This window comes from Choristoneura fumiferana, chromosome 5 (genome assembly GCF_025370935.1).
Source record: "Choristoneura fumiferana chromosome 5, NRCan_CFum_1, whole genome shotgun sequence".
Lineage (NCBI taxonomy): Eukaryota > Metazoa > Arthropoda > Insecta > Lepidoptera > Tortricidae > Choristoneura > Choristoneura fumiferana.
Genome location: NC_133476.1, coordinates 16,412,546 through 16,439,734, shown reverse-complemented (window position 1 = coordinate 16,439,734; position 27,189 = coordinate 16,412,546). Strand labels below are relative to the sequence as shown.

Genomic DNA, 27,189 nt, shown 5'->3' with positions numbered 1-27,189 from the left:
GTAAAATGAAGTAATTTTTATTTTTCTGTTTTTAATTTTTATTTGTCTGTTTAGGTTTTAGTATTCTGATCTTATGTTTTCAGCATTCAAAACCCTCGTATATCCTAAATCTACCACAGATAACCGCAAATAAAGACGACAAAGCGTGTCGTTAATTGTGCGGGAAAGAAGACGCCGCGGGCGGTCGCTGCACTCGCTCGTAATTCACGCGTAATCTGCACTGTGCACTGTAAATTGCATATTATTGTGCTTCATTAGATAGCATTGGATATGGATATGGTTCACAGATTAAACAATAAGAGGAATAGGAATGTTATTGTGGATATTTTCGTCCACAATCCATGACTCACTTTTTTGTACCTTTCGCTCTCTATGAGCACAAGTTTTTTCAACAGTACAACGTTTCGTCTTCCGGATAGTGGTCGGCTCTCGAGGACCTTTATCCCCAAAGGTTATCTGTTCTTATAGCGATGTACTCGCCTATTCTGCCCTCCTAAGCCAAAAGACGCTATCTCAAAAAAACACTTTTGAATTATTAATACTATTGTGTAGCTTAAACATTATGCATCACATTTTTTCAGATAGCGCCTTTCGGCTTAGGAGGGCAGTATTGACCCTTTAACTTGCATATTCCTCGAGCTACATCGGAGACTTCCATAAACATATTAATTTGACATAAACATATTCCGATGACATTGTCATCATGACAATGCAATCGTCAAGTACGTTCAAAGTAACGACAATTTCTGTTATTTACAATTTTCTGTAGAAAATTCCTATCTTACCTTTAGCTGGAATCAAAATATCTCCTTAATTTATGCCCAGCTGTGCATCCCTTAAAGTACGACTTCGTATGTCGGGAAGTGCCTATATAGCGACTTAGTTCCACAAAGTGCGCTAAATCGTCGCCTAAAAGGGGAAAGACGCGCCGCGGGCAACCGCGGAACCCTGGCCTGGATCATAACTCATAGTAATCTGAGCTCGCTGCATTCGGCTGCGGCTGATAGCATCCTGAGCGCGAAATGTTAGCCGGTTTAATTACTCTATGGTGGTCTGTGATTAGGAGCACGGATATTATAAATAGTCAAAAGTTATGACACACAAATGATTTTGAAGGAAAAGAGAGTATGTAAAAGCATGTGAAGAAGAAAGCTCGTATTAATTTACCATGAAAGTCAATATATTATAATATTTCACTGAATATTAATGGGAAACCAGCGTGTAACTTTATATCAAAACAAATGCCGTCATTAACGTACCTACTTCGTATTTAGCACATTATTCTAAAAGCACGTGAGGCACGAAGCCCCTGAAATTACACTCGAAACAGTGCTCTTTACCAACTTTCCCATAAGAGCCCATTATTTACGGAGCCACCGTACCATTAAGATTCTCCACATATCTTCGAAAGGCGCGTTATGGTAATTACGGGTCGCCATTTTATCTTGCAACTCTTCGCGATTAGAACTCGCGTGCTCTCGCTCGGTTGCACGTAGAAATAACAAGTCCGCGAACTTGCTTCGTTTCTGGAGCGTTCTGAAATTAATTCGGATGGAAGATATCGGGCGGTGCGATAGCGGCTCCTTCCGCGCCATTTATTGCTCGTGTGGTGCGCCGAACGCCGAACGGCGAACGCCGAACCGCGTGTCGGTGAAGGGGTAAAGAATATCAAGATGTAACGAGCGCAGGCCGGAAGGCTCGCAAATGAGCTCACCAACTTATCTGCGTTAATGTGGGCGAGGGTTAATTTCGTCTTACATGAGCAATTTGGAGATACCGCTCGTTTCGAACTCACATTTGTGTTACTCCGCGACTATAATTGTATCTGTTTCGTGGGACGTGCCGGCATTACCTTGAGTTTCGCCCTTTAAATATTCGTTAAGATTTCGTCTAGACAAAAGGAAAATATGCTCGTCTGAGGAATAAAATGAAGGCTGGCGTGCAAACATGCTAGGATGGTGAGTAAATACGTAGCGTGTATTAGGAAATGAAATTAACTCTCGCAATCTCGTCATTGAACGTGTTTTCTAATGGAGCTCGAGCTGCGGTTAATAGACAATGCTAATGTATTCTCCTGCAGGCAGTCAGGAGCACTATTGATATGGGAGTTGTTAGCTCGCTACGAATTGTGGTTGAATTGGTAGCGCTATTACAAAGGTTCAGTGAAATATTATGATTGCTCAATGACGTTTAATGTTCAAGCTTGGTTATTAAGAAGCCCTGTCAATGAACCAGTACAAAATATTCATCGTATAATATCAGCCGTAGGACGTCCACTGTTGGACATAGGCCTCCCCCATAGAGCTACAGTTACTTTAGTTGGAAGCGGCGTGTGGTTTTAACCAGGGCATCCGTCCATCTCGTTGGTGGACGACCATCATTGAATAAAACATAAATGTTATTTAGTTATGTGCCGCTGCGTAGGATTTCCCACGCTAAAATATTGAAGAAATCGGCAAAAGTTGCCCTCATGTAAAATGCAGCCGGTGGGATGCGCCGCACTTGCATATTTTGTGGGGCGAGTTGGGCCTTGAGTTTACTTAGACAATGCCTATAATGTACCGTATTTTACTCTTGAAATTTAGAAATAGGACTTATTCAAGAAATTCATGATTTGACAATGAAAAAGTACGCAACCCATTTGAATTAGCTCATGGACTTACTTCCTACAGGTGGACGTCCGTAGCTGATTTGATCACACTTGTTCCAGTAATTGATTTCTTAAATTGCTTGTCATTAATAATAGGAGTGTCAGTAGGGTGTTATCTACTTATTGTGACCTTGAATACATTTAGTGAATTTTGTTTTGCATTTCTTTGGTATTTCAGGGTAAATAATTAAATAATCATGCATGTACCGATAACAATGCGTTTTACTACATGAATACTAAAATTACTAAAGACTATAAATACTTACAGAAATTAAAACCTCAAATATCCAAAAAAGGGCTCACAATCACAAAGCCAACTTTGTAAATACGAGGATTTATTTTCCAAAATTGAACCTTCCTAAAGCGGTGTCCACAAACGTTTGCGGTCGTAGGTGCGAGCTCAAAGGGCTAGTTCACACCGGCAGGTCGGAGTCGCGTCAAAAGGATTGACCGTAACGTGTCTAGGGCGAGATAGCCTGACCACAGCCTAGTTGCTTCTGCCACCGCTTTGGGTATTTTCGGGTAAAACATGGTTTTATCTTTGAGGTGAGACTGAATGCTACCTAATAATATTTGGGGAACTTGTAAGGGGTATTTTGAAGGGTAAGTTCGATCGTTACGTTCTATTTGATCGTTACTGTGCCAACCAGAAACGTGGATTATGTATACCTTGTATTAATACAAGGGTTTGAAATAGTATTATTATTTTTATAATAACTATCAACTACCTACGTACTAAAACTATGAACTATCGTACTACAATCTGTGTAATTTCTCGTTGAAACTATTACATTTACGTCATTTTTGTTTATTTTGTAACTGAAGACTTCTTGTGATGCCCTTAAATGTAATTATAAATACCATTTAAAGAATAAAAACTATTTAATAACTATCATACATAACTCTATTCAAAATCTTGGGTGATTACATAAAAAAAAATCATTTACGAGTGCTTTTAATTTTTGTTGCATTGCATTGTCACAAAGCACTATACCTACCCACCTAAATTCGCAAGACTACGAGTATGGATTAGTATTAGATACCTGACACACAGGAGCTTACTGTACGTTTATTATAATAATAATAATATAACGTTATATTCAATTGAATACAATATGTTACCCAGACATAACCAACCAAAGACAAGCGTTTTTTTAATCTGTTCGTCGTCACGAACAGCTATAGTAAAATCACATGCGTTTTTTAAAGGTAATTCCACTAAGAAACAAACACTCAAGCCCTGCTGTGCAGCCACTAGACAGCAAGCAAAAGGCAGCAAACGTAGCTGTTTACGTGAGGGCCGACTGCAAACACTAAACGCCTTTGCCCGTGTTTGAACTGGACAGTCACTGCAGCCGTGTACAATTAGCCTTACGTCTCACCTGTGTGCCAACGTACTAGCATCTTGCTAACTACATTCCCATTCGAGCTTGTGCTCTAGCAGCTGGATTTAAGAGTCGACTGGTGCTTCTGTGGGTTTTAAGTTGTTTAATGGTGTTGAAACGTAGACGGCGTCGAGGACGCTGTTAAGGAGCTGTAGGTGGCTGTGTTTGAAATGCTGGATTTTAATGAAGTTTGCGATACAACTGGAGGTAATAGTGCAATGTTAATATGTATTAATACATATAAGTAAGATGTTGCACTAACGGTTTTGTAAAAATTTCCAAAAATTATTATCGAGTGTCATGCTTAGTCGAATACTCCATTTGATAGTACTAAACAGTAAATAGCTCTGGGAGATGTAGATCTCGCGAGTTTGTGAGTGTATAACTTAAAACTAAATAAATATCCATAAACTGAATCGAAAAAAAAACCATAATTATCATTATTCCGGACATAATGAAAGCATTTTTTATCAAGCTGGAATGGAGACGCTTTGCTCGCACTTTGCACTCACTCGGTCAATTTAGTCAATCGATATTGAAATGACACGCTCCGTTTCCTATTCACTTTTTCAGCACTCCGAATATAAAAAAAAATGACCGAGCAAATAGTTAGGTACTTTTATAACTTCGAATTTTTTTTTTAGTAGACACGAGCACATTGCCTGTTTACAAAACCGCAATTCAAATAATAAAAATCCTATTCACGAAGCCTTCGCATTTTCATACTCGAGCGTCGAGCGCTCTCCATCTCACCGTGTTGACTCTCAGAAATGACGCGAACTCTTCACTCGACATGATCATAATACCCGCAGCAACCCTTCTGCAACCATCCGGCAACAAATCTTGCCGAGCGTTCGGCATCTTTATAACTCGAGTAGAACGATCCTTTAACCCAACGTAATGGGTAGGTTTACTGGGAGGACCGTCGTAAAGTGCCCCGTCTCTTGCCCCAGTAGTGGGGCCCTTCGAAATTTCACGAACTATTTGCCCCGCGCTAGCCCCCGCTCAGCTTTTTTGCAGAGCTTTATTGTCCGGATTTTCCGCTCACCTTTATCGTTATTGTGTCCGCCCGAGTTCATAAAGGACCGCGGCTCACTATTAAGACCTCATAACCGTGGGAAAAACGATGAACACTTGTGGTTTGGTGATCTTCAAACTTTGCCCAGGATAACATTTTAAGAATTGTTTACTCGTATTTGTTTAAAAACTTCACTTTTTTGATAGGTATGGCATATTTTTGCTGCGAGGCACTTTGCCAATGTCAAACTACGTAATTTTTTTTCATAATCAGTTTGACGTGTACTAGTTTTAAAAATTGTCACTACCAAAAAAAAACCAATAGTGACTGGCCAGCAATAAAACCCAACGTTAAAATCCAACCTTTTTCAAATTGAAAAGGAATACTGGCCAGTGAATAAATCGCACGGTCAATCGGGTGCGATGCGATGGGCGTGCTAATTGAACGGGCGCGGTGTATCGGCCCGGGCCGAGCGGACACGCGGATGATAATCGACGAGTGCGGAGCGCAAAATGGTGCGGAATCGGCCGTATCCGTGCGGAATTGACTGCAGGCCCGGACGTGCAATGCGGATGTTAGAAGCCTGGAAAGAATATGCGTTTTTTTATGGAAGAGTTTGCTGTTTAATTTTCAGAAAGTATTTAAGTCAGTTTGCTAGACAAGAATATAAGATTGGGAATTGTTGAGAAATTGTGTCGAATTTGAAATATTAATTTAGTATTTTTAACCCCCCATGCAAAAAGAGGGGTGTTATAAGTTTGACCACTATCATATGTGTGTCTATCTGTTGCACAGTAGATCTTAAACGGATAGACCGATTTGAATTCGGTTTGTTTTTATAAAAAATCAGGTTTTCTAGCAATGGCTTTAGACATGTTTCATCAAAATCGGTGGAGCCGTTTTTGAGATATTGAACTTTTTAACAAATATCACTTCAGAAACCACCCCCATGAAAGAAGGTTTTGTGTGGATAGGATAAGAAGGTTTGAAATGATACCTATGTGTGCTTAGCATTGTGGATTATGCTTTTATTTAGTATAATTAAGTTTTTCTTAGCATACACTGGATATTTTGTGGAATTAAGAAAATTTTAAAACCAAAGTAACCTCGTTGGAGTTTCGTTTCTTTAAAAACAAAATCAACCATCAGATTGAAATTTGCATGAAAAATCTCAAGGTCTGATTTTTAGAAATAAAGTGCTCAACTATCTATTCTGACATCGTCGCCCAGAGGACGGTCGCCCAATGCACGCAGTCCCGCGGGGATGAACGCATACGATTACACCGAGCCACAGGTGGCAAACATTTTTCACCGGCGGGCTGCTCACTGATGCCAGCTTAATTCGACACCACGTCCGAACGATTTGTAGTGCACGCTTAACAAGCGTGGGAAAAGCGTGTACACTTTTACTACAAAAAATATTCATTAAAAATTCAGATCACAAAGGGGGTGGGGCTAAAATAATTATTGCTCGCTTGACAAATTGCTGCAAAGTCTACGTGTCGTTGGAACAATTTGATACAATTTTCACCGCCGTTCCTCGCACGGGCCACATTTGCATATATGCGGGGCGGGCTTATGCTAATATTTTTTTAACGTTGTTTACCTACCCTACAGGAAAAGGAAACACCGGGTGCGCATTTTAAAAAGATTTACGCGCTTTGTCGGATCATTAAGTGCGGAACTAATTTGCTTACCTTTGAAATGTGCTAAGCTTTGTGCCGGTAATTGCGCAGGGCAACCGTCCCTGTAACGTGATATGCAGATTCTGTCACTTGTCGGTCTTTCCTTTAAGCGGTCACTTTACGGAATGACTGGTGGATTTTTGGGTTCATTTAATTTATTAATAAAGACTTTCTTTTTAATAAGGTGCGAACAGGGTTCATGTGGTTACTTTTCAAAGAATACGCCTGGAGATTAAATGATAAATCTCTCGGAGGCGTTTTTAATTTGCGTGCAATCTTTGCAGGGGGGGCAACTTCTCAGCGATATTGAGCATGTGGGAATCGTTGAAATTAAATTTTCTTTGTTTTCGTTCTAGCAGCTTGCTGGTGGCGTTATTAAATTTCCTTGTGTTTTTTAACAGAGCCGTATCATTAGATTGAGGGTTTCCGTCAAGAGGAAATTGTGGCGAGGGGAGCGCTGAGCACCTAAACATATTGAAAAAATAAAATCCTGGCTACTTACACTGTGGCCAGGCTACAGAGTTACTCTACTCCTCACTGTTTTTTTATTGTTTGTAATAAAACTGACCATAAGTTTTTAATATATCGCAGCTTATGCTGAGCCTAAGCTTACTAAATGTACTTTGTTTGTGTAGTCATGTTTTTTTCTATGGCAGTAAATTATTTTTGATAATTTTATTTATTTACGGGTGGAACTAATTGACATTTATTTACCCCCAATGAAATGAAATTAAATAAAAAAATATTGAGATACGATGAAAAGTGATCGAATAGTGAAAATAATAGATCACTATCAATACAAAGATAACTACCGAATACATTGAACGACCAGACTCAATAACACTCATTCATATTACATCGGGACCTCAAGCTTCATAGCAAGGTTCTCTACCCACTTGGCTATCCAGTCGTCAATATAGTTAAAGTGCTTGACAAGCTAATGCCCAATAGACGACATCCTGCTGTCATCTCTATTGCTAATGACATAAGATTAAAGATGCCAAGTATTGGGATAGTGATGAGCACTCGTGCGTTGACCTTAGTAATTTGTATGCAAGTAGAGTATCCTCTCGCGCGGTGCGTTCATCAGCGCAGCAGAAAGACGTTTGAAGTGGTTCCGTGTAATAAGTACAGCCACGACAGTTCCACCGCTGGCTTTGGGAATTTCACCTTAAATATACATATTACATTACGTGAAATTGCCCATTTTTTCCACTCTCCACCCTAGCAATTAGGGTGGCTGTGTATAAATATTGCACCGCCCTCATTAATGTGCGTGTACGTTTTAGTATATTTTTATGAGTTGCCTTTTTGGTCGGCGTCGTGGGATGTATTGAATAATTAAGATGTCTTACAAGGGAAGTGGTTTTTTAGGTTGTGAAAAAAATGCTAAATTAGCAGTGGACTAGCGGATGGGGTTTTCCAACATGCTACGACATGGGTGCTTTTAAAAGTATAGGTACTGTCAAGGACTTTAATCTTTGACCCGTAATGGAAACATTTCACAGTAAACGTCATAGTGACATCGCATTAACTAACAAGCAAAATCGTAATGACTTTTCCTTTGAAAAGGTTCCGTGGTGGCTCAGAAATTAAAGTCCTTGACCGTACCATTTTTTGCAAGGCCAATAAACACACCAGCAGTTTCAATAGTGCTGTAAGCGTCTATGGATGGTGATCTCTTACCATCAGCTGTATCATACAATGACTCTTTATTGAACACCATAATAATATAGTAAGCAGTATAGAAAACAGAAATACATAGAGAAAAAAATCCAAATTATAAGTGGCTTAGTGTAACAATACCACTCCTTGCAGTCGGGTAAAAATAGGGCCTTTATTTTGGATAAATAGTAAACTCTTATTACTCTTACCTTGGTCGGATGGCGAGGGCAGCCGATGCCGAAGCGAAGCCTGAAACAAAAGAAGTACTTAAGTTAAAACACGTCTTTCACCTTCAGGCATTTCGAACCGTTACGAATTAAAATGTAAAATCGCGTCACAAAACAATACATTTAAAATGTATCACGCAAAATATCAACAAATTCCATTAGCCAGCTTACAATCCCTGTCACTTAAACTCGAAACTTTCCTCCAAATTAAAATATGACGCATTTGAATGATTAAAAAGTCCCGCTTCTGAGATTGCATTTCGACAATTAACGCATTAAGAGTCTTGCTAATAAAGAGGAGCTCTTAATTAACGGGACGGTTAAAAATTGAGTACAAATTCGAGTAGCGAACCGTTACCCCTCAGAGCCGAGATCTAGTGAATGGCCTGTAATATTTTAGTTTGGTTGAAACAAAAACGTCTCAAACGGCGAGGGTCGGGCCGCTGAGCTGTCACGTAGACACAATAAGCCTTTTAATTCGATTCGTCAAGAGGCGCGAGACAAAGGACCGGAGTTATCATTCAATGGGGCACTCCTACCTTTTCTTATTACTTTGCTACTTCTCTGCGAGGTGGACTCGGAGAGCATGAGATGAGGGAAAGGTAAGGAGAGGGAATATTATAAAAAATACACATTTTCTCATCATTTCCCTAAAGTTGAAAAAAAATCTTTTGAATATAAGTTAAGCTAAAATTAATATAACTTACTAACCTAGTCGTTCGTTCTTTTAAATATTCAAATACCAAAATACAACTTAAATATTCTATCTTGTGAAATAGATCATTCAACAACCACATAGTGTCCGTTTCAAAAAATATTAACTACTTAGATTAAACTTAGAACATTTTACAACCAAAATGAACCAAGAACATTTTCTTGGTTCATTTTGGTTCTAAGTTTAATCTAAGTAGTTAATATTCTATACATACCAAATTCGTAAGTATGTATGTGCATGCGTATGTGAATTCCGATGTGTGTTTATTATTCCTTGACGTTACAACGGTTGAACGGATAACTATACATTTGGCACAACACAGACTAATTTTTATCCCAATATTCAATAAGTATCTTAATATTAATAATCAGGATAAAATTTCAATAATTTCATGCGCTAAGATTTGAGACATGAATTTTGTCGCTGCTGATTTTTGTGCGAAGTTAAGTCAAAATATGTGAGTAAAAAAAAACGTCGTCGTCTCCACTTCACTCTCTGTTCTCTGTATCGCGTGCCGCGCATGCCGATGGCCGGCTAACAGCTTTATTTGTTGCCACCGCTCTTTACAAACATACACGATATTTAGTTGATAGAGCATGTAGTTCATGGATGTTATTGGATACGTTTATTTATACGCTTCTTTGAATTCATACTCGTATAATAACTGTTTCAAAGTACACACGTCTATCAATGCTTACTAACAAAGGAACTAAAGAATACAGAAAAGCCGTAACATAGGATAGAAAAATTCTGATATTGTTTTTTTTATCCTCACTAATCATATAAATGAAATGCGAATATGTTTGTTTGTATCGACCGACATGTGAATGCATTATGAGTGCACAACCGGTCGTGATGAAATTTGGAATTGAGGTAGTTTGAGACCCTGAAAAGCACATAGGATAGTTTTTATGCGCCATAAATGAATTGTTTGTAGGCGAAGTCGCGGGCAACAGCAAAATCTAATTCGCATTTTTGTTAAAATAGACCGAAGTTTTCAAGACCAACCATTCCGAATAAAGTTTCTTAGCTTTCTTACTTTTATAAAAAAAAATACCCGACCTTGCCCTTAGGTACCATTTAAAAATGTGTTTTTGTCAACAAGACTACATTAGGTTGGGTTGTTTTGAATTTAAACTTGAGTCATGAGACCCTTCAACGAAACCTTAAGAATGCAACGAAGTTATACTTTTTAATTTCACGTTGCTTATGAATTTTGATCAGCTGTTATGTAGACATGAAAAAGTTGTCTGGTTGAATCTTTGGTATATTAAATCCGTTATCCAACTCATAGTATATTATAAAGATATTCTTAATGATAAGTATATTTATAAACTAAATAGTTGTTGCTTGCCAACTTCGTCTGCGAAGAATTCATTTAACATGCGCTCACTAGAACTATATATATTTCCGGGATAAAAACTATCCCATGTCTTATGTAGGAATCATAATCATCAACATTTAAGATATGCACTTTTTTCGATGCCTAAAACCGTTGTGCCGAATTGGTTATTAATATTTCCTCTTCTTACCCGAACCAATCTGAAGTCTAGAAATGCTCTTTCAAAGACTGTCACGCTGATTAAAAAAAATCATGTGCATCGATTTCGGAAAATAAAATTGTAAAGAAACATATGTTATTCTACTTACTTATATAGGGTATAGGTATTCGAAAATATTGCCAATTCAGAATGGTTGAAAGTTCTGCAGCGCGACTTCTTAATTTTTGCAATGCCATCTGCTTCAATCCGGTGCCGTTTAATTAAGCGTCCGCTATTAGTTCTGCCCCCCTGGTACAAGATTTCCCTAATTCCCGTTAATTCGTTCAGCCACCGCCTAATAAACTGGCATCTTTAAAATTAGAATTGGCTTAGATCACAAGTGTGAAATTAATTTTAATTGAATTTGAACGGTTGTATTTAATGATAAGCCATACGAATAAACAAATATATTGAAATTGAAAATAGTAAAAATATTAAAGTTATAGTTACCTATGTCACCGCGTCTTGAAATATTAAGGCTGCAAAAATTATTGGAAAGAAAAATGCGAATACATCATAAACGTTACTACTTATAACAATCATCCATAATCTTATTCGACCGGATCGCCAAGTGGTTAGAGAACCTGACTACGAAGCTTGAGGTCCCGGGTTCAATTCCCGGCCGGGGCAGATATTTGTATGAATAATACCACAATTATTAAATTAGGTTAGGATTATCACTCACCAATTTATTTCATTCACACAAATACCGCAATTATAATACTGGTCTCATTCTGAGAAGAGTCCTGTGGCCAGGAGTTGGACGTAAATAGGGTGGGATGAATACGAATGTTTGTTCTCGGATCTTGGATGTTTAATATGTATTTACGTATGTATTCATCTATATAAGAATGTTTATTCGTTGCCTAGTATCCATAGCACAGTCACCAGCACCAATATCTGACACAACAAGCGTGCATAAATATCTGATATGACTCTACCTATTTTTCTAGTGCCGGAAGGCCGTCTCAGATATTTTTGCACGATCCGCTATGGCAGATATGAATGCTTGTGACTGTATTACAAGGTTTGCTAAGTTTGGGACTAGATATTGGTGTGTAGTGTCCCATGACAATTATAAATTTATTTATAGGAGTGATAGACCTAGATACAATTTTTATAGCCCTCACACTACCAACTTTTTTTTCCAATGGCTGTAACTTACGTACTCACTAGCTACAAATTAACTAAAACGATAATTATAAAGTTTTCCACTCACTTAATTACAATGCAATCATAAATATGAAACAATTTCTTTACAAAATCAAATTAACAGCAGGTTGTCTTCATTACTCGTAATAACTGGTATCTCCCGTTTATCATAATACAAACACACGAAAAGAGATTTCATTACACTAATGGTTGAGTGTTAATTACTATAGAGTTTGAGGGCGACGACTGCGAGATTGTCAGTGATATATTCCCAATTATGCTGGAAATCGCGCGAGGCAGTTAAGTAGCATATTGTTTAAATTAGTTGGTACAAGAACTAAGTACTATCTTCATCAACAAATTTTTAATCAGAAAAACCACTTATGTTCTATAAAAATAATGATTCTGAAATCAATAGAGAAAAAGAACTCTTGCCTTAAATTCTATTATTTTTTATTGTCTACCAAAAGTAGCTTCGTCACCTCAATGACCCTTTAAACGACAAAAAAGAGCTCCAAAAATATCACATTAATTATAGTATAATTAAATGGCCATTAAATCATACTAATTGCGCTTTCAAAGCGGTTTTGTTTTTATTTAGCGTTCCAATTTTTTTGTTCCCGCAAAAGCCTCGCTTTGAATGGAATTCCTTTATTCAACCAAACAGCCTGTTTACTAACGGCGGGTGACGACAAAGGATGTTTAAAAATTATGCTCGCGATAAATTAAAGAGAAATGAAAAATACATAGACGGTTTGAAATGAACAAAATGTTGACACAAACGCGAATTGAATAAGAGCGTATAGGAATGCGGTATAGGAAAACTTTTCTGCTTGGGCAATGGAATAAAACTCTTATGATAGAGATAACACAAATATTTGATAATATCTTTGCTATCACTGATTGATTTAATGACATAGTAGACGTTTAAGGAATCAAATCTAAATAAACAATCGTCAATATATATTAATAGTTCTCATTGTGTTACAAGACTTACTTAGGCATTGTTCTCCGCTGAAACTGGACAAATGGCAACCATTCAGTTAGTCATTAAACAAACTGAAAAAGTATCCCTTTGATCGCACAGGAAGTGGCCGTCTCCGGGCTATTGTCGCCTGGACACGCCGTGGTCACCCTACGTCTCATCTTCTTAATTGTTTTCTTTTCAAAAGCACTTACGCCACAATGGATAATGACACCAGCTTTGATCTGCCGCCGACTCGTGCGTATCAAAGTAACTCTACCTTTGACAACGTAGTCTTTCTACTCAGAATATCGTACCTACTCTAAATCATTCTGCGAATTAGTTTGGCTAATTTTATTGTCACAATTCAACCGAACTCGACACGTGATATATTGAAATTGTAAGGCATCAAGCTGAGCAAGAATTACAAGGCTGTGGGGACGGCTGTGTGCGACAGTTGGGCTGATTGCGAGGTTGTGTGCGTGCTCCTGAATTAGACGCGAAACTTTCAAAGTTTTCCCAAATTTGTGCTCCCCGCGACCCGCGCGGGCCGGATCGATAGCGAGCGAGCGCGCGGCTCGAGACTCGTGTATCTGGCCTCACCAAAACGGACAACTACGCTCCAGGACTAACATGACGCTTCTTAGCGACGATTTTAATGTTCAACTGTTGGAGTTTCAAAATTAAAACTGTATTAGTTGAAAGTTGCGGAACAATGTTACATTCGGCAAAATCAAATTAAAGCTAGTTTTAGACTTCCGGTAATATGTATGTGTATTGGCGCTTTTCCTCGGTATAATGGCTACACCTAACTATGCACTTAAATTTCATGTTTCGTAACGGTTGCTGTAGCAAAACATCCTGTATTTTGCAAGTTATTTGGGCGGTAAATGTAAATCAACAGCTTTGGGAATAAGTGTCGCGTGAGAGGCTGACCCGCGCCAACTGTCACCGCGCAAAATGAGAGCGACAACTGAAAATTGGGCGCGTGAGGGCCTGCCATTGTTTGTCATTAATTGAGGGCTTTGCAATGATCTTCGTGCTCGAGAGGCTTCGAGGCCGAGGGCGACACTCCTGGGAGATATCGACTCGCCAATCGCGTTGACAGCGACCCTCCGGCCTCCAGTGGACAGCCGCCAATTCGAGGTGGGAAAAACTACCGGCTGACACTACTTAACGAACGGGGCAGCACCCGGGAATTTTCTTGAGTGCTTGTTAATGTTTTATGGGCGGAACTTTTTCAAAGTAGTGCGTGGATTGACGCGCTAAGTGTACCTACATAATTTAACACGTTTCCCCTCGGACGTACCACTCGTCTATTGATTTAGTTTCCATTTATAAAACACGGGAAGTGCCCATTATGATCGATGGATACGATTACAATTAAATACAAATTTAATTCCGAGAGAGGCTATAAAAATCGGCGGCGGTGAAAAGTTCTCTGATTTATATCAATTAATTTTTGAAATATTGACAATATTAAGGGAAACGGCGGACAGCCGACAAATCATATAAAAACCGCCCCGGAAGGAGGAAGCACTGGCCCGTTGCTCAGGGACTTTATTTGGAAATGGAAAGTCTAAAAAATAAACGACAGGCGAGTGCGGGGGAGTGATTTATACGTAGCGGCCGGAGCGGCGAGTGCGTACCGCTTCGATTATCGAGATGATATTTCTCGATATTAAAGTGTTGCCAAGAGGACTGCGGACAATATGACCCGCGGAAGATTTATCGGGCAATTCGACGTGACGTCGACGGCCGTTACGATTATTTCATTATATTGTCGGCGCCGTAAAAACGGTTAGCATTTTATTTTATTGCTGGTTCGCGAGCGAATTTTTATTCCTATATTTTATTGCGTTGTAAAACCGGGCTGCAGTGAATTTTGTTTTCACAAATTCGAGCGCATCCCCTGCAGAAGTTCAGCTTCATCTAACTTTGCCGATACACGTTATAGGTAGTTATAACAATTTCTTTTCGCGGACAATTTACAGAGCACGAAATGATGGCACATCCTCACCGGTCACACTATAGCGAATGAGATTCGGTAGGTAATTCAGGAGTAAGCACTGCCTGTAAAATATTGATGTTTCCTTATACATTTTATTGTCTTCATTCAGTAAAAGAAACGTATTTTTTATAAGTCCCAGTTTAATTGTTTTGTCGGCAAGGCAAGTTGTGCCGATGCCGAATGTCACATGATTTGTGCGTCTGCTGGGGTCGAACCCGCGTCGATCGCACGTGCTGTGCCTCACTGGGGAAAAGTATTTCACTTCAAATGTTATTTTTGTAAGGACCACTTGCGTCGAATGTAAAAATATGCTAAAAGAAAACAGTATGATATTTTTTTATATCAAAGAGAGATATAACGAGGATATTCTTCTTGTTTCGGCTCATTATCCTTTGATATCGCTTAATTATGCTGCTTGGTTTTCGGAAACTTTTTTTTATATTGCTAAAATTTAATTATTTTCAAACATTCAGATATTATTGTTTTGACCATATTGCAGCGACCGTGGTTATAAGTAGACACTTGTCACTCATTATCAGTTAACAAAATAAAGCAATTATCATCACCTACATACATAAAAACTTCAATGTTTGGCTATGTAGTCTCTATAATCCACCTAAAAGACTTATCGTATAGAAAAATTCTCAGAATAAAGCGAAAAATTTTGTCCTGAAAAATCTCCGCCAGATTTATAGGATAACTCCAATCTCTTACCATAACGGTATCGGGTTGTTTTGAGCGGCTTATTGAATAACTGCATGATTCACCGGCACGCTTGGCTGCTCCCCCATACGTTGACCGGCGATGGGACGTCGCCGCTTCTCGGCGTTTCCGCTAGGCAACCCGCAGTGGGCAGATTTTAGGAGTAACGCAATGCAAATTCGGTCTGAAGCGATAAGGGTGCCTATTTCTTACCGTGGAAAGTCTCTATAGGAACATATACCTTTCTGTACTACTCACTATGTGTTGGTGTTCAATAAAGAGTCATTGCATTGTATGGTATTGTATTATATATTGTTAGATTTCAACAAAAAAATTAAATTACTCCTCCTTACATTCACATTTTGTCAGTAATGATTTACAATACTCAAGTAAACAATATTTAGAAATTAAAATCTGAACTTATATACGACTAAGGAATGGACCTAATATGAAAAAGAATAAGCCTGGTTCTGAACATTTCTAGTAAGAAGTATTAACACCTAGGTATCTGTTAATTTGTCGACGTTCAATCATATAAATTATCATTATCTAAAAAATAATAAAATTGGTTAATATTTTGCAATATTTTTTTGGCAGATACTATCAATGGGATGTTTCCCGTGTGTTACGAAAATCAAATAGTACCGGATGTCTTTCAACTAAAAATCTCAACCACCACGTGCAGTGTGGAGTGTAGTCGCAGAAGCCATTTGTTTTAGTTCATGAACATTATCCAGTGATTTTTGTAAGACACGGGAAGTGGTGGTTGCAAACGCTGAACCCCATCCCAATATGTCTTGGTTAGTATATAGGATTTGACCTGATTCATTTTAAAACGGGTGCCATTGCACAAAGCCACTGTTCTAGAATTAGCAGAAAACGTAAGAACATTCTTACTGTTACATTATAGTTTACTGTGCAGTGTATCGGACGCTTTTTATCCCGCTAATGCTATCACGACAAGCGGCATTGGACACTTTTGTCATGATTATTAGTTTGGAAACGTCCAAATGTCTTCATGCTTCAGCGGACTTGGCTCTTTGTTGGAACGTTTGGCAGTTTAAATGAATATAGCAGTAAGTTTAGATACTTATACAAAAGCAATAAAATTTATTAGAAAATAATTTAAAGTACAATTTGAAAATGTGAGCAGGTAGACGTCTATGAATATAAAAATATGAACAAAGCCATTCAGTTGTTGTTTCTCTTGTTCTTTTTAATTTAAGTATTTATTTCGAAATTAATGCCAGCAGAATGATAATGATTTTGCACTTAGCAGTTCTTTTTTGTAACCTTTTTGTACAATAAATAGTACATAAACAAATAGACTTGTTTTTAAATATTGTCAAATCTTGTTTATACCCAATACCTAAAATTATTGTTCTAACCACATCAATCATAGGGATATTCAGAATTTTGGCCTCTAATTAAGTACACATTTATAAACGGCAGAGTCACGAGTTCATGCGAGACCAATACTCGCTAATGTAACGGGCAAAGAAGCCGTGTACCGAATTGGCCAAAACCAGAGTCTAGAATTTTAGCGTATAATACGAAATCAACTCACGATTTGCTCATTGTCAAGTTGCGACTTATCACTGCATTCAGCCGGGCGCACACGCGAAACTTGCACGCCGTTTCAATGGTTTCACATCAGAATTTGTAAAGAGTAGACGTGTGTCGCATGCATGTGGCCGGCTTTATCTTGAGCTGAAGTTTTCGTTGTCGTTTTGAATGGCGCGGACGCAGATGAGGTGGACAAAGGCGTGAGGGAAAATGTAGAATGAGTATAACCGTTATAACCGTTCTAACCTCCGAAATTGTACACTACGTGAAGATTGACAACGACGTATTTTGTTGGCGGTTGTTTTTAATCTTATCCTGAGAGGAGGCCTGCCTAGCCTGTGCCCAGCAGTGATGATAATGCTGAGGATGATGATGATGTTTTTTACCTCCGATATAAAAAAGGGGTGTTATAAGTTGGACGTCAATGTCTATGTGTCTGTCTGTCTGTCTATGGCATCGTAGCTCTCAAACGGGTGGACTGATGTCAATGTGCTTTTTTTACGTGAAAGCAATTTTCCATCTGGTGGTTCTTAGCTATGTTTTATTTTGGGTTCAGCCGTCTTTGAGATAATGAACTTTTGAAAAGACAATGTTGGAGGTTTGTCAACTCTAAGGTGGTTATGTATAATTTTGCTTTGATGATTATTGTTAAAAGAAGTCAATGAGTAAAGACGCGCTTCTTAACTCCATCTACAACTTTATTTTAATTTGAACATTTACTATACCTGTTATTCTAAATAGCAAGTCTAATTGACAACCAGTTGTATAAAAATAAAAAAAAACTACCCTCTTGAGCCGGAACCCAATGACATTTAGTTTTGTTCTCTTTGTGCAAGCACACGGAGTCTTCTGTGTGCCAACACACAAGACATGTATGGTCCGGTTATGTCGAGACGTCACTGATCCCACCACTCACATAATGCAAACGCTACTATTGTCCAATGTCGCTGAGGCTCCACTGTAGACACTTGAGGCAGTTTGAACTGAATACGGTTGCGGAAACTCTTATGCATATCCCATCCTACTAATATTATAAATACGAAAGTTTGTAAGTCTGTTTGTTTGTTTGTTACCTCATCACGTCTGCGGAACCAATTTAAATGAAATTCGGTATATAGATAGTTTGCGTCTCGGGGAATGACATATAATAGTTACTATCCCGGAAAATAGCATAGTTCTGCGGGATAGCGATAACCTAATTCCACGCGGACGGAGTCGCGGGTAACGACTAGGTTTTAATAAAAGCACTGCACAGGCTGCTTTTTTTAGATGAACTTTGAAGCAAAGAATTATTTGAAGACGGTATTATCTTGATAGCTCTGTGGCTAGACGAAGGGCGTTTTGGAGAGGCTAGAGGCTCGTCAAGGCTAGCATCTCCCGCCTTAGCCACCACATGACGCGCCAATTAATTAGGCGTAGACTAACTTCCTCTATAGCACCATCCCGACAAGGAGATTTATTCTTAGTTCATGCTATAACGTAAACAAATATACTGACTTAAGTAAACATATAAAATCAATGGTACCACCCTCACAAAAGTGCAAAATTCGTAGGTACATAGCAATACAAATGGACCCAAAACAGGACGGCGAAATAATTTGAATACGTAACGAATTGGAGGGTAACGTACGGCCGACCCATTCTTTAACTTACTCTCGTCTGGATAAAGAGCTAAACTTGTTTTTAAGGGATGACCGATCGCGAAAATTTATGTATCGAGAATTGTGCCGCCGGCCGGACCCTGACAAAAAGAGGTTTTGCAGGGGTAGATACAGGAAGACGCAGGAGGTTGCTCCCGCGGGCTGATGCGCGATTGTGGACTTTCAAGTTTCGTCGCCATGCAAATCGCACGACACACGCACCGGATCCGTCGCAGCGATACGAGCCTTTTATTTACGCATCTGAATTGGCGTATCCACAAATGCACCGCGACCGTATCAGGGGACCGGCACAATGCGAGCGAACCGGGGATTGTTTTTTGTTTGCTACCATATTCATGATCTGTAACTTTGTGTAAACTTTGATGAATGTTGCCATACCTACCTAGTTCAATGTATTCAAATTGATTCATCGAGAATTGGATTGATGGACGAACGATTATAAATTGTGAAAATACTCCGGCTGAAAACATTGTAATAACAAGCTATTTGAACGGTATAGGCATTCGGTTCGGTCGGATTCGATATCAGAATCATAGCTGTGTTTAGATAGGCATAGTGTTTTATTGAAATACAAATGAGCGCCGGAGGAGCTCGACCCGTGCCTCGAGTGTGCTTCGAATAAAAGGGCCGCATTAGAATAATTTGCCTACCGAACGAGCACAATTCTTCACATGGAAAGGCCTTAAATTTCACTATTTTACATACTTGGGATTATCATATCTGCGCGGGTGTCGAGGGTCCCGCTCGGCCCTACTTTTTGTTATCCGCACCCGACCTCTATCGGGCCGTCTCCGAAATATTTAGTTGTTACTTTTTGTTCAGTGGCACGTGAGGGAATTCTTAATCATAGTGGACTTTTCGGTGCCCGAGGACGTGTCTGTATGAAATTCTACCATTAAAAATACAGCGGTCAAATTTTCTATTCAAAATTGTTTCAAATTAGAAGTAAGTTTAAGTGTTTTACAAAAGACTAAGTGTACCGCACTTAACCCGTTTGCCCCCGTTGCATATCTACCGACGCTTTGTGCAGACAAATTTTAACCCTCAACCCTGGGGATCTGCTGATCGAAGGTGGGCAAATTAGCCCAACTCGAAAACCTCAATTTAAGTCTCGTCTAGCGCGCGTTCGGGTATACCCGACCAATTATAGCGGAACCTTTGTTTCAAGAACCTGAGCTGTTTCAATAGCTTATCAAACTGCGGACTTCTTATTGTGTTATGCATTTGAATATTGCGATCGCAATACCTACTAGTGAAACTCGTAGAAACTGTTACGATTAAACCGCTTAATCTGAAGTTAGAACATTTAAGGAAAGTGCTGAGACTACCTAGTCATTAACCTCTTTTTTTCATTAAAAGTTACACGAAAAATTATATTTAAGCATTCCCATAAGTACAAAATAATAGGGGGATACCTAAAAAATCGAACATTATGTTAACTTGAGATAAAAAGCGTTAATATGTTAGCTTTTGAAATAGTTTTTGTAGTATATATATTATGCTATAACAGATAAGATATATATTATAAGTAGCAATTCCATAATTTCACTATAAACATAAATAACATAAGTATTATAACGTGTATGTAAACCTAGTTGAAAAGATGTAAACGAAACAGTCAAACCATTCGTTCAGAAGACTCGAAAGCACAAACCGTGTAATGAGACAAATTTCTTTAAAATTAAGTGAAATTCCTTTGCGTTCATTGAACATTTTCCTGACTTAAGGCTTGACTTAACCCGTTGGTGGCAAAAATTGCGACTCATTGTCCTATAATCAGTCACCCCGTTCACTTCACAGGATGATCTTACAATTAGGAGTAGTAACGGTTGGCTGCAAGTGTAGAGCAGATAGCGAGTGTACCTAAGTGGCAAAATAATATTTCACTTGATTCATCTATGCAACAAATGAATATTAATAGTTTAACAGTCTAAGTCCGTGTCATATCCGATTTTAGAAGAGGACACTTATCTCGTTCCGTAATGTGAGTGTGGAAAAAAGCGCTCTCCGTTGTCAACTACGAACTCCGGACTCTAGCACTGCGGCGTGGAAAGCAAAAGAGAAATCACCACACTGTTTTTCCAAAAAAAGTTGTCATGAAGATTCACTAAATGATCCTAACTAAACCTAACTAAAGTGTGGTCTTAAAAGAGCAGATAGTTTAAGAGTTAATTTAAATTAATATGAATTAACAGTTTTAAATTATTTACGGTTAACGTTAGACCCTTTTTTATAAGATATAAAATGTGATTAACTTTAATTAGTTCCCGATATTTCGATGCAGTTGCATGCATGGCGATATGGTGTATAATACAGATAACATAGTTTCCGAAATTGCTGGTAATTTTCGTGCAATGTTTACTTTTCAAGTACAACTGATACTAATTAAAAACGAAGCTACAATACATAATGCTTCCAGTGCATTTTCTTGTTTTGCAGTAACATTAGAAACGGTGGCATTTAGATGGATTCACAACATAAAAACACAAAGAATATATATATACGTGACGTTAAGTTATATCCATTTCACGCAATCTTAGTTACATTATGAGCTTACGCTAGTAACCTGTCCTTTACGCCCTCGTACGTAAAGACGCGCGCGACAGCCCATGGCGATGACGGATGGCAGCGCGACAGTCATCGTCAAATTAACAAGCTAAGTGCCGAAATGTGTACACATTGTGACACTCGCTACATTAAACCGAATAATAACACCCCCTATACGAGATTTTCGTAATTTATCTTCCATGCATGCCGTTGGTGTCTTTTGGTGAAATATAAATAGTTAACTGTACTTACATGCTTATACTTTTTAATAACATTTAGATTATTAGTCTCATAGTGATTTAAAAGAAATGGGATGGATATGCATAAATTCGTTTGGAATAAACGCTTTTTTACTGTAGGTACTTTTGCAACACCTACCCTTTCAAGCAATCCGATCACTACAAGTGAAATTCATTCACACAAACAAACGAATGTGGCAAGTTAAATAAAAGCACACGCTTATTTTATAATGACTCATTTTCAGGCGATTTATTAAAATAATTGAACACAAATCTTGTATAATAGGACATAATAAGACAGCGAAAACATGAACAGGGAGACTGCCGCTAAAATACTGGTAATTGTGACTTCATTTGTTCCTTTTCAGGTTAAGGCTGTCTAGTGAACAAATTACCTCGGATATAATGTTGTGTATTTATCATTAAATTGGCTCGGTGAAGAATAAATCAAGTTCGGGCGGTGCGGGACGTTAATGAAATTTACTGGAATACCTCCTCTACGTCGTGTTTTCTATACCTAGAACTTAAATTTATTATTTTTATTGAATACGGAAAGTTTACATTCATTATAAAAAAGCTTTAGAAGACTATTTTCATAGATTTATGAAACCCCCTTTTTATTTAAGGTTCCAATTTGCAAAATATTAGACTTAAGTATAAGTGCTGTCTCCCCAACTTACAAGTTAAACTGTGGGTTTGAAATATTAAATGTAATGTAAAATTTAATAAAAGACCTAAGTAGTCGACAATATCACTTACTATGGGATATAATATACTTACTATTAGACGAGAATAAAACTATAACCACTTTAAGTATAGGGGAAGTATCATAAAAGATTTTTTTTTTAAATTTTATTTTACCAGTTTTTCCGTTACAGTTTTCTAGCACTAACAGTGCTCAAGAAGCTAAGTCGCAGACGGGCAGGCAGACAGGCAGATACCTACTTGGCAGATAGATGGAAATACTGAAACTATAAGGGTCCGTGTAGGACTACGGAACTCTAAAAAACAATGTGCTACGCCGCCATAGTTAATATCATCCCGGAGCCAGCGGAATTCCGCTGTAATTGGAAAATTTATTGCAAGGTGTGCACAGTGATGTTTCACTTGCGCGCCAATGATTTACTGTCTTCCGAAACAATTTTAATTGCAGCAGTGACACGGTGTAAACAACTATTCGATTAAGTTAATTGTGTTATTTTGGGGCCATTAATTTTAGCGTTGGTTCCTTGGTTCACGCCCAGATGAGGGAATTTTAGAGAAATCGTGTAATCATTAAGAAAAGTTTTTTAAGAGTTTGCTACCAAAGGAAAAAACGGAAGCCTTATAGAGTCACTCGGGTGTTTGTTTGCCCGTTTAACACCAATAAAATATCTAACTTTTAGACAGATTTCAGATAATATGGAAATTGAAATAGTAGCCTTCATATCAAATGTAAAATGTTTATATCTATATGTATCTGTTTCCGCTTTATTCTGTTTAACGTTTTTAAAATGTAACGAAAATATGTTTTTCTTTCTTTCAAAAATTAGACTCCATCTTATTATTGTTTTTTTTTTCAGTCTTTCATTCAATATTTATATCTCGAAAAACAATCTCATACTAAACCATATTTCTCAAGTCCATTATTGTTTTTCATTGCAAAACTGTTGTACTCGTAGCATCATAAATATGCTTCATAGAAGCTGCCACAAATTCCCCCACACTACAGTGAAACTTAATTGCTCTGTGCATTATAAAATTTCCGTCACAAGCCTTTCAGCCCCAGTCCAGTCCGCATCAGGGCTTTAATAAGCCAAAATTCAAACCACAAAAACAACAGCTTTGAGCACACGAGCATTAGTAATTATAATTTGCGCAGACCCCGGGCTATAAGATGTTCCATGGAGCATGAAATAAGGCCCGCGCACACGTCCTCTCAAAGTACGTCTATGGACCATGCATGCTTCACTATGCTCAGTCAGGCGGTCTGTGTGTGAACAGGTTTGCTTGCAGTGACTGGCTGAAGCAGCTAGATATTTCAAAAGATGTAGTTATTAGATTAAAATCTTGTCAAAAGTAATTTCATTAAATATTTTGGTATCATGGCCAGTATCGTACCTGTTTCTCAAGGTAAGGTTGAAAATATTAACCGATTAAAGTATTGTTTCGGGTTTTACCAAAAACAACTTAAAACTTAGACATGTTTGTCTAACATTTTGCAGTAACATGGTTCAGTTTTTGTTTAAAAGCTTTTATTTAACTTGCAATACTATGTTTAATGTTTATTAATGTATTTATCTATGTATACATGTGCGGGTCAAATCTTGCAAGTTAAATTTGACCGACTTTTAGTAGTTGGATTGTCTTAAAATTTGGCATTTGGTACCTAATGACATTCTGATAGTCCAGCCAGGATCGTCTCCGCAGGACAGAACTCTACAACGGTTAATAGCATTGAATTGAAATTTGGTATGCAAATGTAGTTTGGGTGACAATTCAAGTACAGTCAACAAAAGTACAGTCAGCAAAAAAATCTTGTATTGAACATGAAATTTTTACCAAAAACTAATTTCTTTTTAAAACATAGACAGTTAAAGATTTTTCAAAGGGCAAGTAACTTTCGACAGCCGTTATTTCAGAACCGTTTAATCAGTCAATAGTTAAGAAAGACAGCTAAGAAATCTTCAACTTTAGCGTAGTAGGCAGTCAAACTATTACTGCACTAGCCACATATTAATTCTCCATTAAATTCCTACATCCATCGGTCTCATTACACGGGCACAGTCAATGGAATTAATTCCCGGCTAGCCGCAGACGCGCGATTTTGTGTTCACGACGTCTTGCAGGTTGCTGTAGTGGTAAACGGTTTTGATTCCATTCTTGTGCGAGTAATATAAGTATACTATACTATTAGGTAAGTACCTATAATATAATTACTTGGTTTGCATAGGTATTTGACTAAATGTTAACAAACTTCTGCTGCCAGATTTGGTACATACATTCAAGGATTTAAAACATTTTACTTATCTATCATTGTAATACAAACTAGACAATATAGAAATGTATATCAAAAAGAAATGTAATGTTCAATGGGGGGGAATTTCAATATTTAAGACACCAATTGACGTTGTTTTGTTTTAATTTAGTTAATAACTATCTAAACCAAGTAGAGTGTATTCAGCTCACTAACAAAGTATTGATCTATACTAAAATTAATGTTATATCATAGACAGGAATATTTCAAAATCGCAATGGTAATCCCTTACTTTGATCGAATCGTTAAAAAATTTGGTTGTGTCAAATACTTGTGATGTAAATCATTAACTAACATTGTAAGGTTTAAAAAAATATATATTGTTGAGCTTCTTGCCGGATTCCTCTCAACAGTGGGTTTTCCGAACCGGTGTGACATTCATAAGTACTTGTTTTAGCCTAAATTTCATAAAGATATTTTAACTTCGACTTTATTAAAAAAGCACAACTTAAATATACACAGAATAAAAATAACTGGTAAACTAACACCATCATCATCATCATCATATCAGCTGTACGTACGACGCTCACTGCTGGGCATAAGACTCCCCCATAGACCGGCCATTGCTTTCGGTTGGAAGCGGCCTGCATCTATCGTGAACTTGAGATTTCGCATACAAAAACTGTCACTTAATTGCGATCGCGAGCATCAGAAACGTTAGGCAATACGGCCTCTGGTCATCCGTTCGTCTCGTTGGTGGACGTCCTACGCTGCGCTCGCCGATTCGCGGTCTTAAAGACGTAGTTTCAAAAAGCAGCCAGGAGGTCAAAAAGCAGCAGTTTAAAAGATGGACTAAGTACAATTAACGCGATCACGCGATATCGGCTTCCTATTTTTCTTCCACCGGAAAAAGGTTCAATAAGACGGAAAACTCTAGCAATCTTGTCGCACCGTATTAGATTCTGATTTATTCGCAGCCAGCGTGCTAGGGTGGACGGTGCCGTTCCGGTCCGACCACCGTTATACCCTGACCTTCCCCGCCCCCTCCGGGCTTAATAAAAACAGTGAAAAACAGACGGGGTTATAGAATGCCACGTGTCAAGCGTTATTGGTTGTCTTGCATAGCCTTAGGAAACAAAGATTGCGTTCGGCCGATCGAGCGCACCTCCCTACACTAACTTCCCTTCCATTTAACGCGAATCCATGCAACAAAAGGATCTCTCGTGCGAAATAACAAAACTACAAATCCTTCGATTTCCGATGTGTTGGAACAGTCTGCGTGTTTGTTTACGTCTGTACTTGCTGGCTTTGATACCCGATGCCCGTATCCGGGAAGAAAACCTTTCAAATGTCTACTGCATAAAGCCCTTAATTAGTTAATCCTGGCCACATGAATATTGTGCTTAACCTTTCGATGGTATGGAGTGAATATTTTCGTCAGGCAACCCGGATAATGAGAGAAACGAGAAATAAATATGTTTTCAAAAACCTCGCTGTTACTGATAGTGAACACAACCTAGTCAGTCATTACTTGTTATCACTGACGTTACGTTAAAATAGCAACCAGCAATGTTACGGCGCCACGGCACTGCCTTTATAAGACTGACAGTCCTAACTGCGTTTTACGGTAAATTTCTAAATTATTGCAAAGCTAAATAAAATCATAAAGTAGGTATAAATTACGTTATACGTGCCTTTTTTGAACTTAGGTTTAAACAAAAACAATAAATTTTTTGAATTGCCCATTTCGTATAATCTACTGTAATCAAGCAAGTTATTGTTACGTTTACGTGTTGAAGTACTCGTAAAATACTTGACCACGACAGTAATTTCGATCGTACTTATGTGAAATTTTATTCCTTAAGTTGTTCGTTTTGTACATACTGTTTTATCGATTTCAAAAGGCAATTTACATACCTACCCAAAATTTCTAATAAAGTCTGCCACCGTATTTGCAGTATTCTTAATAATTACTTCTTCCGATTTGTTTGCGAGGAGGGTGGGGTGAAAAGTGAATCCGGGCGAGTCAATAAATAATAATACTAAATGCCCATCGGGTGACCGGGGCTGGGAACTCCCGTTTTGGACGTTGCGTTTCGACGGAATCAATTTGCCTATTGGAATATTTTGTTCGTAACGTAAGTTGTTTCTTGTGAAACTCTTGCCAAAATTATTTAGTAGCAGTGGTTTAATTCCATTTGATTTTACATACAAAAACTAGCAATGGGCCAAAATCCCAATAATTGTAACTGAAAGTGTCATCTTCCTCTAAACTGAAATCGGGGGCCAGGCAGTGCCCCCGCCAAGTCTAGCAATACCATCCTTTTCTCGAAGCAGTTCAGGCCATTTTCTACCCCCTATAACTTTGTAGTGGATAAAACTAAAAGCCTGAATTTTCAGTAACCAATCGGGCATTGTATAAACTCATTATATTTAAAATTTAATTCAATTTGAACCAGTACTTTAAGAATTATAACTAGTCAAAGCTTCTTAATTTTGTTACTC

General features: G+C 38.1%; 1 protein-coding gene across 3 annotated transcripts in view; it reads right to left on the bottom strand.

Moving 5' to 3' along the window:
• Positions 1-27,189, bottom strand: part of LOC141428270 (uncharacterized) — a 323,281-nt gene that overhangs the window by 135,164 nt on the left and 160,928 nt on the right. For all 3 annotated transcript variants that reach the window (XM_074088160.1, XM_074088161.1, XM_074088162.1), the window contains exon 3: positions 8,613-8,652. In XM_074088160.1, coding sequence (XP_073944261.1) covers positions 8,613-8,652 — 40 coding nt within the window. The remainder of the gene's footprint in view (positions 1-8,612; positions 8,653-27,189) is intronic.